We start from the raw sequence: 14,742 nt of genomic DNA, 5'->3' as shown, positions 1-14,742 counted from the left end.
TAGTACATACGCGATCAACATCGCTGCGGTAACCGGCGAGGTGCGGCGATGTATGTTAATACATCCCGCCCCCAATTCTTTTGTTTAGTAATATGAAAGGAACAACGGACAAGGTAGAGGGGAGCGAATGCTAAGGAGATGTCACAATGGAAAGGAAACGTTTTCTCTCATAATGCATTGTGGGGCAGATGTACTAAGCTTTGGAGAGAGACAAAGTAGCAGCCAACCAGCACCTGTCATTTTTTCAAACAACATTTTTGGGGCAGATGTATTAACCTGGAGAAGGCATAAGGAAGTGATAAACCAGTGATAAATGCAAGGTGATAAACACACCAGCCAATCAGCTTCAATATGTAAATTAACAGTTTGGAGCCGATAGGCTGGTGTGTATCACCTTGCACATATCACTGGTTTATCACTTCCTTATGCCTTCTCCAGGCTTAATACATCTGCCCCACAGTCTGTAATCTGGCAGTTAGGAGCTGATTGGCAGGTACTTCTATCTTCGTTCACTTTCTCGGTACATAACCCCTGTATTTATAAATGTATGTAGCATCCAGAAGGTTTACATTTTCTACAAAAGTTAGAGCCATAGCTTACTGCAGTTCTCCTAATGTCTATTAACCACTTAACTGATGGCTTTTCTCTTCAAAACCATTAATAACATTGTTTTTTTACATTTTATTTTATTTAATATAGTTTAAAAGTATTTTTTTAAATATTAAATTATGCACATCTGCAGACCGGAACTCCTCGTCAAAAACGGGGGGACACAGTGGGGCGGCGCAGTCGCATGAGATTTGACCATACCAGTTAAGTGGTTTAAGGATAAGCCATTATAACAAAGGGTGGTATACAGTAACAGCAGGAGGCGCTAATTCAGACTGCTGGTGGGCTGAGGACGGGATTGCGCATGGCGGTTATGTGACCGATGCTGGAATCCCAGCACCCCTTAGGAGGCCGGCGCTGGGACACCGACACCCAACCCATTTTAGAGCTTGAAGGCTTTTTGTATCCGGCCTGGTACAGGGAGATTATTATATAGCTACTGAGTCTAGTTCCTCAATTAATGGTGCATACAGATTGCTACAAAATCAATACAAAGTCCAAAGTTGAAATTCCCATCAATTGTTTCCCTGCCCCACCCACACTCATCAATACCTGCCCAGCTTTCCCCTCTCCCCAAATACCACCCTGTTTTATGTTACCATAGCGATTCTCGTTGTTCATATGCTGCGCAATTAGTGCAGACAGATAGTAGTAATGACCTGATAATTGGAGCGCCTCTATGCACTATATGCAGTGATATCACTAGGGGGTGCGGACCACAACGGGCGACGCCAAAGCCGAGCAGCGGGTGAATAGATGCCGGGCATATGTGCATGGCATCTACACAGTATGGTGATAGTCTCTGAGGCAGCTCAGGCTCCCCAGGAGTGCCAGGCATACCCCAGTTTTCATGCCACGTAGCCTTCACCATGAAAAATACCCAAAAAAAAACATTCAATAAAAAGAAAAAACAAAGTACAACTTGCTAGAGGTACTGTACATGACTAATAGACAATACTAGATGTTATTTACTATCTAGAGAATGTGAACATAATACAAAACACAGTGGGGCTGCACACACAAAGCACATGATGACTGATGCCTGTTTGGTGACAGCCTGCTTGGTGCTGTGCAGCTGGGTTTGTGTGGTGTGCTTGTCAGGATTTGCAGAGCAGGACTATGCGCCAACCAGTTGAAGGGTTTGGGTGGCGCTTGGCCATTGCTTGCGCATCGGTGCAATCCGCTTTGTGCACTGCGAAAACTGGATTATATTTTGCGGTAGACTATGGGAAATGAGGTGTGGAGGAAGAGCAGGAGCGCTGTTTTCTGGGCAGTTGGGCGCATTTCCACTCCTCAATATGAGTATGTATCAAACCTCGGAGAGAGATAAAGTGGAAAGAGATAAACTACCAGCCAACCAGCTCCTGTCATTTTTCAAACACAACCCTGGCTGTAAAGGCCAGTACTCCCTGGCAGATGTGGGGAGAGATGTGTGCTGAGCGTGCGGGGGGAGGGGGGGCACTCATTTCACCCAATCTAGTCAGATTGCTTAGATTTTAAGCAGCGATCGCTCCGTGAGTATCCCCCTTAACATGGCAGTTAGGAACCAATTGACCTCATCTCTGTCCACTTTATCTCCCCAAGGTTTGATAAATCTCCCTGTTCATATTTGTACAGCTCTGAGCTAGCACAGATCTGGTCTCATCTGATACGTTACAATACTTTCATCTTGCAGCTTCCAGTTACACTGAGATACGCACTGCGAGGGGCCTCCAGTTACACTGAGATACGCACTGCGAGGGGCCTCCAGTTACACTGAGATACGCACTGCGAGGGGCTTCCAGTTACACTGAGATACGCACTGCGAGGGGCTTCCAGTTACACTGAGATACGCACTGCGAGGGGCTTCCAGTTACACTGAGATACGCACTGCGAGGGGCTTCCAGTTACACTGAGATACGCACTGCGAGGGGCTTCCAGTTACACTGAGATACGCACTGCGAGGGGCTTCCAGTTACACTGAGATACGCACTGCGAGGGGCTTCCAGTTACACTGAGATACGCACTGCGAGGGGCTTCCAGTTACACTGAGATACGCACTGCGAGGGGCTTCCAGTTACACTGAGATACGCACTGCGAGGGGCTTCCAGTTACACTGAGATACGCACTGCGAGGGGCTTCCAGTTACACTGAGATACGCACTGCGAGGGGCTTCCAGTTACACTGAGATACGCACTGCGAGGGGCTTCCAGTTACACTGAGATACGCACTGCGAGGGGTCTTTATCTCCAGTAACACAACTCCATCTCTCCACTGTTCTTAAGCAGATGATGATATGGGGGGTAATTGGCTAAGCCTGAAGCATGATATAGGGGAGATTGGAGATACATGATAAGAGGGGGTATAGTGTTAGACACGCCCCTGGCGTAGTCGTTACAGATTAGGGCCAGACTTATCAAGCCTTTGAGAGTGATAAATAGCAGTGTGATAAACTACCAACCAATCAGCTCCTGCCATTTTTCAAACCCAGCCTGTAACATGACAGTTAGGAGCTGATTGGCTTGCAATTTATCACTGTGAAATTTATCACATATCGAGGCTTAGTACATCTCCCCCCACATGTCTCTCTAGAATTGCGTGCTGTGCAGTGACGTAAGTTTGACCCAGTTGCCCGGAGGCAAGGAAAATATTGAGATATATAGATAGATAGATAGATTGATTGATTTTGTATTACCGGCACTCCTCTTAGTAGCTGAAGCGATTGCTTTGCTGGTTGCCCTCACAGGATAGGATAGATGCATTCATAAGGTGCGGCACTCCAGTCGGAAATTTCATATACAAGCAAGTGGATTGCAACGTTTCAATGCCTTTATTGTGGCATTTGTATTAAGCCTGATGAAAATGCCACAATAAAGGCATTGAAACGTTGCAATCCACTTGCTTGTATATGAAATTCTTTCCGACTGGAGTGCCGCACCTTATGAATGCATCTCTCTCTCTAAATAAATAAATAAATAGATAGATAGATAGATATATCTATCTATCTATCTATCTATCTATCTATCTATCTATCTATCTATCTCAAATCCATGAGGTCCACACTCACATAGTCCATATTCATGCTGGGGTGCATATCCAGATGAAAGATAACCATCAGGTTATAGTTCCAGAATAGCCAAATGAAGGGAGAGCACTCACCAGACTTGTTAAAAGGTAAATCCTTTATTTCAGAACAAGAAGTCACACAGCTACATTGACGTTTCGGTCCTATCCAGGACCTTTGTCAAGATAAAAAACATGGTGCAGTGTCCGGATATTTATACCCATATTAGTTCCCTCCCACCAATAAGGTGGGATACACCCACTCATGTTCAACATTAGAAATACTCCTAATTCAATAGACGGAATAGAGAAACAATCAACCATATGGGCTCTGTATATACAAAATATCTAGTAGGTAATCATCAAAACGGACCAGTTAGGCTTAGTAATCCATCTAATATCATTAAAAAACGGCGTGCGTTCCACCGGCCGAGTCACTTCCGGTCCGTGAACCGCACATCCGGTCACGTGCCCCGGAAGACAGCTAGAGAAAGCAACTTCCGGTCCGCGACACGCATATCCGGTCCCAGGTCACGGGAGTGAATACGGCATACAACACATGTAGAGTTTAATAAAAAAGTCTTAAAGTGATATCCCCATATATGCATATATGCTTTGAAAATCAGGAATATGACTGTGCAATTATTCTTTAGACCTTAAACATATTAACAAGATTGTTATAATTAAATACAATATATAAACATAAAATTAAATAAATGTCCATAGGGATCCAATAGATTAGATAAGCCAATTACTCTGATTAGTCAGTTCATCAGATACTTGAAATTTTTGAAGCGATCAAGGTATCCATATTCAAGATAAGATTATCAAATATTAGCCAAGCTGTAAAGTAAAATAAAGAGTTAGTAAAACCACAGACTATTACAACAGGAGAGGACAAACCGCAGAAAAAAATTAATAAAAATCAAAATAAAAATGTAGTAAAAAATAAGTTCCAGAATTTAGCCCAAATATATGCCATAATGAATGGCATCATTAAGTCCCCGTGGTCGGATGGTATCAAGGCGAAAGATCCAGGATGCCTCCTTTTTAAGAAGCATTTTAGCACGATCTCCACCCCTTCTTGGAGGATCCACCCTGTCAATTATCATACATCTCAATGTCGCCAGCGAGTGTCTGGCCTCCATGAAATGCCGGGCCACCGGTTTGTCAGAGGTACCGTCTGTGAGTGCCGACCTAATAGACAGTCGGTGATTTGCCATTCTCTCGCGAAATGGACGTATAGTCTTGCCGACATATACTAATGAGCACGGACAGGTAAGAATATAAACCACGAAGTCTGACGTACAAGTCACCCTTTTACGAATAGGAATTTTTTGACCTGTATGTGGGTGATGAAAGGATGTACCCACCATCATCCCCCTGCATGTCGTACAGTTGATGCAGCGGTAACATCCTGGTTTATTAGTGTTTAACCAGGTATTCGTCGATGGAGCTTGTATCCTGTCAGGCAACATGAGCAGATCTTTCAAATTTTGTGCTCTTTTAAAACTCACTAGAGGTTTCTTGGGTAACTTCTTAGTCAGCGACGGATCAGACTTGACAATAGGCCACATCTTATGGATGGCATTACGTATGGTGGATCCAGCCCCATCAAAGGTGGTCGTGATCACAAATGGATTGTCATTCTTCGATCTGGTGGAACTACCCCTTGCAAAAATATCTCTGGCTTTATCCAGACATCTCTTGATGGTCAGATCATCGTATCCACGTGTTGAGAACCTCTGTTTCATCTCATCAATTTGGCATAATGCTGTCATCGGATCAGAATTGTTACGAAGCACTCTCAAAAATTGGGAGGTAGGTAAATTCTGTTTGAGCGGTCCTGGATGATAGCTGTCAAAATGTAACAAAGAATTGCGGTCTGTCTCTTTCCGGTATAGTCTGTACCCATAGCCCAGTTCTGTGATAAAGACACTAACATCCAAAAATGAAACAGATTGATCACTAAATTGCATTGTAAATCTAATAGGTGAATCTAGAGAATTTAATTCTTGAATCATTAGCTGTAGAGATTGTTCAGTACCTCTCCATAACAGGAAAACATAGTCTATAAACCTACGGTAAAAAGCAATACTATCTCCAAACAGCGGGACTATATTCTCAGTCTCATAGGCATCCATAAATAAATTAGCATATGAGGGCGCTATATTGCTGCCCATCGCGGTGCCCGCCGTTTGAAGATAGTATCGCTCACCGTATCGAAAGTAGTTACAGGTGAGAATCAGTTCAAGTAATTCAATCAGGAATTCAACAGGAGGAGAACCCACATGATGTCGAGTAAGGACCCGTCTCACAGTCTCAATACCGGCACCATGTGGGATCACCGTATACAGTGAAGTAAAATCCATGGTAACCAGCAGGTCACCAGGTGTATGTGGCACGGAGTTCAACAATTCCAAAAAATGACCAGTGTCACAGAGATAGCTTTTGGTATGTTTCACACAAGGTTGTAAAAATGTATCTAGATATTGTGCTACTGGTGAAAACAGAGAGTTACGGGCCGAAATTATAGGCCTACCAGGTGGGGCATCGAGGGTCTTGTGGACCTTGGGTAGAAGGTATAAGATTGGACATATGGGATATTCAGTTCTAAGAAATCCTAAAGTGTCTTCATCAATCCACTTATTATTAATAGCCAAATCTAATAAGTTATCCAATCGTGTCTTAAAACCCACTACCGGGTCACAATCAAGTAACCTGTAAGTATCCGTATCAGCTAGTTGTCTTAATGCCTCAGTATGGTAATCAGACGTATTTAAGATTACCACTGCCCCTCCCTTATCAGCTGATCTAATCGTGATCTTAGGGTTTTCTTTCAGATTAGTTAATGCCTGTTTCTCCAAAGGAGTAAGGTTATATCGGATTCTACCCTGTTTCCCAATAGATTTTTTGATGTTATCATCTAACATCCGGGTGAAAGTTTTGATACTAGGGTTATAGGACACGGGGTCATACGTACTTTTTTTCTTAAAAGGTTTCATGGCTCCAGTATTGTCACTGATTTGATCAAACTTTTCCGCAAGTCTTAGTTTACGCCCAAGTCTATATTTATCAATAGACCAATTGAACTCATTGAATCTAGGTGTAGGGACGAAACTAAGGCCCTTAGACAGCAAACTCGTTTCAGGCTCAGTAAGAATATGTGAAGATAAATTAATTATCGATTCTTTTGATTTTTGTTTTGTTTCTTCTTTTCTTTTGAATTTGCCCCGCCTGAGGTGGGGCCTTCTGCGTTTAAATTAGAATCACCCAATCGTGAGCGTGTATTAGCTCGAGGGAGCGGAGGTCTTCTAGCTGATTGTGAATCAGATGAGTCACGTTCAGAGGAGGAATTGCTGTCAAGCTGTGAATGATCAAATCTCTGTCTGGAATTTCTAAATCTAAATGGTATAGGATTGTCACTACCAGTAAGCCACCGGTATACCCGGTGTTCCTTATAGTCCCTGTCTACTTTCTCTAGTTTAGTCCTCTTAAAGGAAATCAATTCTTTTCGATATTTATCGGTCTGTTGTTTTAATTTCACCATCCACTGTTGTGAGGTATCTGACTGTAATGTCTCTACAGCGCCTGGACGAAATTGTGTAATTTCACTCCGTATCTTTTTTAAGTCAGCCCCCACCTCCTCTATTACTAGAAGAAGCAAATCAAAGGAGCACTTATTAAGAACGGTGCACCACCTGCTACAAAAGGTCGGATTACTTCTACCAATAGTAGGTATATTTCTCAGGCGAAAACCCCGAGGAATTTGTTTTTTACGAAAATAATCTGATAAAAACTGACCATGTAGCAGGAGGTCCACTTCTCTTTTTTCTAGATTAGCCAATTTATGATATGTATCAATTAAATTCTCAGCTGGAAGTTTTTCAAAATCACTGAATTCAGATAGTACACGTTCAGCATCTTCGTCAGTAAGAGCCAATAAATCATGCTCAGCAGCAAATAGTAATTCGGTGGATACAAGATTCTCCATTAGTACAATCAATGCAACTCATGTAAAACTATAACATATTTTGTCTACTACCACAGAACTGGGTTTTAAAGGAAAAGTTTTCAATTATCCTCAAAAAATCAGAGGAAGGAAAAATAGCAAAAAATAAAGATAAAGCAGAATCAACTTTAGCCAAAAATTCGACTATCTACACTTGTCTAAAAGACACCAGAGATCAGTCCGTCCACCAGACCAAATCCTCTTTAATACAATAGAAAAATAATATCATGGGCAACTTCATATAAATATTTAAGGGGTGCTGGACCAGATTGACAGGGTGGATCCTCCAAGAAGGGGTGGAGATCGTGCTAAAATGCTTCTTAAAAAGGAGGCATCCTGGATCTTTCGCCTTGATACCATCCGACCACGGGGACTTAATGATGCCATTCATTGTGGCATATATTTGGGCTAAATTCTGGAACTTATTTTTTATTTTTTACTACATTTTTATTTTGATTTTTATTAATTTTTTTCTGCGGTCTGTCCTCTCCTGTTGTAATAGTCTGTGGTTTTACTAACTCTTTATTTTACTTTACAGCTTGGCTAATATTTGATAATCTTATCTTGAATATGGATACCTTGATCGCTTCAAAAATTTCAAGTATCTGATGAACTGACTAATCAGAGTAATTGGCTTATCTAATCTATTGGATCCCTATGGACATTTATTTAATTTTATGTTTATATATTGGATTTAATTATAACAATCTTGTTAATATGTTTAAGGTCTAAAGAATAATTGCACAGTCATATTCCTGATTTTCAAAGCATATATGCATATATGGGGATATCACTTTAAGACTTTTTTATTAAACTCTACATGTGTTGTATGCCGTATTCACTCCCGTGACCTGGGACCGGATATGCGTGTCGCGGACCGGAAGTTGCTTTCTCTAGCTGTCTTCCGGGGCACGTGACCGGATGTGCGGTTCACGGACCGGAAGTGACTCGGCCGGTGGAACGCACGCCGTTTTTTAATGATATTAGATGGATTACTAAGCCTAACTGGTCCGTTTTGATGATTACCTACTAGATATTTTGTATATACAAAGCCCATATGGTTGATTGTTTCTCTATTCCGTCTATTGAATTAGGAGTATTTCTAATGTTGAACATGAGTGGGTGTATCCCACCTTATTGGTGGGAGGGAACTAATATGGGTATAAATATCCGGACACTGCACCATGTTTTTTATCTTGACAAAGGTCCTGGATAGGACCGAAACGTCAATGTAGCTGTGTGACTTCTTGTTCTGAAATAAAGGATTTACCTTTTAACAAGTCTGGTGAGTGCTCTCCCTTCATTTGGCTATATATATATATATATATATATATATATATATATTATATTATATTATATTATATTATATTATATTATATTATATTATATTATATTATATTATATTATATTATATTATATTATATTATATTATATTATATTATATTATATTATATTATATTATATTATATTATATTATATTATATTATATTATATTATATTATATTATATTATATTATATTATATTATATTATATTATATTTGCTCCTGCATAGCAAGCCTGCAGATTCTAACTATATGTAGCTACCACAAAACCGTTGCAACTAGGCAGATCTATGTAGGGGTCCTACCACACACTACATAGATCTGCTCAGTCACCCACAATGCTGATTATTTATTTGACAATTAATTTGCAAGTGTCATATCCAGGATTAGAACCCACAACCTTTTACACTGGAAGCATGCACCTTACTGATGGAGATATCTGCTATTGCATAGGAAGTATGAGAATTCTAGCTATATGAAGTTACTTGTAATTGTCAGAGAAATAACTTCATATAGTTAGAATTGTCATGCTTCCTTTATAGGAGCAAATAGCTTCATCAGTAAGGTGTCTGCTTCCAGTGTATCTATAATAAAGAGGGTGTGATTTGTAATGTGTAGTGACTAGTGGGGAAGTCTGCTACGCAGGAGATACTGGCTGCTGTCAATTAACTTAATTGATTAATGTCGCTGAACACATAGAACAGGAGGAGAGGTGCCCCCCTTCGAAGCAGGAGCCCGGCGGCAGCTGACTCCGTTGCCTCCCAGAGTTCTGCCTCTGGTGCTGTGTGTGGTAATGGTGTAAAGGGCCCTACTCACTGGCCGACCCGCCGCCGAGCTGCCCGACGGCGGATACGGCCGACGAGCGACCCGGCGGCGGGGGGGCAGTGACGGGGGGAGTGAAGTTTCTTCACTCCCCTCGTCACGCGGCTGCATTGAAGTGCAGGCAAATATGGACGAGATCGTCCATATTGGCCTGCATGCACAGCCGACGGGAGACCAGCGATAAACGAGCGCGGGGCCACGCATCGTTCATCGCTGGAGTCTCCACACTGAAAGATATGAACGAGTTCTCGTTCATTTATGAACGAGATCGTTCATATCTTTCAATAAATCGGCCAGTGTGTAGGGCCTATAAGATCTGTACTACTATGATGAGTGTGAATCCGCACCAGTACCATATAAGTGTGTAAATATTAGAATGATATGTTAACCAATATGAGAGCAGTTTACAACACAATTTCAGAACTGCTTTTTGATTGGTGGTGCTCCCAGGAAATTTGTAGATGAACTACATTGAAGATAAGAGAAAAGACAAAAAACCCTTTTTTGGGAGCACTCTTGATTATTAAATAGGTGTGATGTAAATGGAGATGTCAGTAATTAAAACTTAACCTTTAATTGATCCTTGTATAAAAAATTATAAAAATGTAAAAATTTGATGATTGGCAATCAAATGATGCTACTAATAGGAGGATCTTGTTGACCTTTTTAGCATATATGGTACAAGATCGTTATGTAGGTGAGAATATTTTCACCTACATAACGATCTTGTACCATATATGCTAAAAAGGTCAACAAGATCCTCCTATTAGTAGCATCATTTGATTGCCAATCATCATATTTTTAAATTTTTATAATTTTTTATACAAGGATCAATTAAAGGTTAAGTTTTAATTACTGACATCTCCATTTACATCACACCTATTTAATAATCAAGAGTGCTCCCAAAAAAGGTTTTTTTGTCTTTTCTCTTATCTTCAATGGTGTAAGATCACCTGACCTGTGCAGGCTATCAGCATCTGGCTGTATGTCCCAATTCTACACTGTGTAGATAACCTGGTTCTCCTTGGTCATTATACCCCTTTTTCTGGTCATTATTAAGGTGACTGTTGGCTCCTGGCTGCGATCGGTTCCCTGACGCTGAATGAGGATCTCTTACACCGTGTGGTCCCCCATGGACAGAGCTTCCAGGAGGATTATGCTGGGATTTTCCATTTCCAGGTATATTGGGGCATCCTAGATGCTTTATTACAGTAGAAAAGTCTGCTGTAGTGTGGCGGGGGTGTGTGTGTGTGTGTGGGGGGGGGGGGTTAAATGAGAGACTGTAGTGGAGGGTTCCTAGATTCTACGCTAGTTTGGCACACAAGTGATGGCGATACAATCTTTAATCAATGCTCATCCTGACCAATGGGATATTTTTAGTACATCTGTAAAATATTTTTTTTTCTGTAGATACACACATATATAAATATATATTATACCATTGACATCTTGGACATATATAATTTATGGGATACGTTCAATTTGCCGGCGGTCAGGATACTGAAGCTGGAATCCCGACAGCCGACAATACCGCCAGCCGGAATCCCGGCAAAACAGGACTATTCCCACTGGAGGGTGTCCACGGCACTCATAGAGTGGGAATAGATCCTGCAGTGAGTCACCGAGCCCGCAAAAGGGGCCTCTTTGCGCTTGCCCCACTGCCGGCATTCTGGCGGGTGGGATGCCGCTGTCGGGATATGGACAGCCGGCATCCCGCCCGCCGGTAAATCATACTGAATCCATAATTTATAACTCATGATTCCGTTGTCCTGCACCCATTACTAGAAGATACAGCACAGGTCACAGGACCGCTGGTACAGCCATTATAGAGAGGATAGGGATTATGGTGTCTATTCATGAGCAGTGAAAAGAGTGGAGAAGTGAGCCTGTGGAGAAGTTGCCCCTGGCAACTAATCGGCTGCTCCGCACAATTGTATAGTATGTCAATTATAAATGTTACTTCAATGCTGATTGGTTGCCATGGGCAACTTCTCCACTGGCTCACTTCTCCACACTTTTCACTGCTTCATGAATAGACCCCTATAGTTTTACAAAACAGACAATTACCCCCACTCCCCCAACCTTCTTATGGGTGAGTGTTCCTTCTCCTCCGCTCCCTTACGTCTGCGCGCCTCTTGTTACCCCATCACTAGATCTGGCAGTTTGGAGAGTGGGTGGATGTGGTGATAGATGACCGCCTGCCGGTGAAGGACGGAGAGTTGGTGTTTGTACACTCTGCCGAGTGCTCGGAGTTCTGGAGTGCACTGCTGGAGAAGGCCTACGCCAAGTGAGTATGCCTCCCACCACACCAGGGCGTGCTTACACTGGGCAGATCAGGTTTGTGGGATTTATGTGGGTTCAGGCTGGGTACACACCGGTGTGGTGCAGGGAGTTCAGTGGCTGGGGAGGCGCACCGACATAGCGGTCGGTTTGGCAAGCATACGCACTTACTGATTGGCCCCTCGATCCATCTGTGCTGATGTCGCAACTTGGCGGGCATATGAATTTGCTCACCCAGCTGTGATGCCAGTTTACGGGCAGTCAGCGGGATGCCCACACACACAGCCTGACATGCAGATATACTGTAACTGCAAGATTAGATTGGCGTTGGTTGTGCTGCAGGGCCGGCGCAATATGTCTACTCTATGTACAACATCGTTCAGACATATCACACCCGCCAATGACCTACGGATATATTGTCCGTGCGGTCACACAGGCATTATTGAGTCGTCTTTTTTTTTTAAATCTCCCACACAACTTCCTCCAGGAGCTTGACTGTGACCTTCTGTATACGGCTACTGGAGCACTTAGGCTTAGGGGCTGGTTGGGACTCCCAGACTTTTTCGTACCTTTCCAGTTCATTCACAGTGAGCCAGTGGAGAACTTGCTCATGGCAACCAATCAGCATTGACGTACCATTTATAATTTGCATACTATAAAATTATACAGAGCAGCTGATTGGTTGCCATGGGCAACATCTTCACTGGCTCACTTCTCCACTTCTGTCTTGCTTAGTGCATGTCCCCCTTAGTGTAGCTGCCGACTAGGAGCCACTGATGCCACTGCTTGATCCAGGTCTGCTAGACCACCTGGAAGGTAGTGCAGAGCTCTAGGCCTCGCGGATGGTGAGGAGGAGGAGCAGCACAGGCACCAGAAGGAAACCTCAGATCCCCATAGGACCACCAGGGACCTAAGAAGTGTCATTTATTTAAAAAAAATATATATACTGGTAATAATAATTGCCAAAGGTACATCTATTGAAATACAGATTTAAAAATCTATTTTTACACCCGTGGCACTGCCATTACATGTGGGTTGGGAGGGGGAACGGACCCAGACCTTCTCTTCCATCGTCCTGTTACACAAATGAATCTAATATCAGGCGCTGGTAACATTTGTAGTCGGCAAACATTTACTAATTGTGAGGGTAATTTTATAAATAGCAAAAACAAAACACCAGGGCGGTTTTACTACTAAACCACGGGGTCCGGCGCCGGTCTCTAGCTGTAACCAAGGTCTTTTATCACTTAGATTTGGTTAGAAGGCTGCTGTGGATGTTTGGATTATGTGATGTAAATATACCAGATGGAGGTGTAATATGGCTGTACATTATGTATAAGTATTTATCTACTATACCGGTGTATTTTATATATATATATATCTATCTATATATCTATCTCTATATATCTATCTATCTATCTATCTATCTATCTATCTATCTATCTATCTATCTATCTATCTATATATCTATATATATATATATATATATATATATATATATATATATATCTTATAACAGTATCTCTGGTTCTCGCCTCCAGGCTGAATGGCTCCTACGAGGCGCTCTCCGGCGGCAGTACTACCGAAGGTTTTGAGGACTTCACTGGGGGTGTTGCTTCGATGTATGACCTGAAAAAGGCCCCCCGAGACCTTGACAAAATCATCAACCGGGCGCTACAACGAGGGTCGCTACTGGGCTGCTCAATTGATGTACTGCATTTTAAATAGCCACTACATCCAATATAAGCTTTATTTATCTTTCTTTATTGAAGTATTGAAAACAGAGACTGATGGTCAAACAGTGTCCTAATAACTGCAAAACAGTGATGCTTAGCAAGTGGAGGCCTACAGAGTAGATCGTCAGAGGTTTCCAGTAGATATAATCAAACAAAAAAAGAGGTTAAAACAAACAAAAAACCACAAGGCTGGAACTTCCCTAAGGATACGCGCAGCAAAAATCCATGGTGGTTGGAGTGTAGAACAGGAAAAGTATGCAAGGCAAACAGTTGTGTGAGCTCATGCGCAGACCGATAGTGCTACAGTGTAACAGTGAGCGATAGTGAGCAGAATCTTTAAAGTCCAGCCCAAGTCACATGTCAGCTGAAGACATGATGACGTCATCCATATTCATGTAAAAGTCTAATATAGCACACCACTTTGACATACAGTAGTGGGGGGATCTCCAGTGGACCAGTATCACAGCTTGTGTCCCACTAAGAAAGTGCCTCAATGAGGACTTCTTAATTTGAGCTTGTTGCCAACCAGGATGGAATCTAATATAAGTTTATCCAATAGGAAAAGGCATTAAATGCATTCACAGATGTACACGTAGTCCCCATACCATGTCAGGATGTTGTATGTAACCTAGAGTTATTGTCGTCTGTCATCAGCTGTATTAGGAACTGCTTTTTTATGGTGCCCATGTGCTGCAATGTGACAGATGAATGGTCAGGATCACTAAAACTGACCACATCTCCCGATAATTTCCTTGTTGGATATGGTGGAAAATTACCATTCTGTGAGTCTGGTCCTCTTCCAACTGCACTAACTAGATGAATGGAGCTGGATGGTCTTGTCCTTTTTGGTCATCCAGGATCTGTCTGTGTGGGGCCAAGTTAACAGGAATTAGGATATGCATAGGACAGCTCTGAGAT

At 42.2% G+C, this 14,742-nt stretch overlaps 1 protein-coding gene across 3 annotated transcripts in view; it reads left to right on the top strand.

Moving 5' to 3' along the window:
- CAPN11 (calpain 11) overlaps positions 1-14,742 on the top strand; it is an 86,650-nt gene that overhangs the window by 55,626 nt on the left and 16,282 nt on the right. For all 3 annotated transcript variants that reach the window (XM_063918824.1, XM_063918823.1, XM_063918825.1), the window contains 3 exons: positions 10,869-10,987; positions 11,962-12,095; positions 13,630-13,798. In XM_063918824.1, the coding sequence (XP_063774894.1) occupies positions 10,869-10,987; positions 11,962-12,095; positions 13,630-13,798 (422 nt within the window). The remainder of the gene's footprint in view (positions 1-10,868; positions 10,988-11,961; positions 12,096-13,629; positions 13,799-14,742) is intronic.

Source organism: Pseudophryne corroboree, chromosome 4 (genome assembly GCF_028390025.1).
Source record: "Pseudophryne corroboree isolate aPseCor3 chromosome 4, aPseCor3.hap2, whole genome shotgun sequence".
NCBI classification, from domain to species: Eukaryota; Metazoa; Chordata; class Amphibia; order Anura; family Myobatrachidae; genus Pseudophryne; species Pseudophryne corroboree.
The sequence above is the reverse complement of the archived record's forward strand: the minus strand, read 5'-3'. Positions and strand labels throughout refer to the sequence as shown.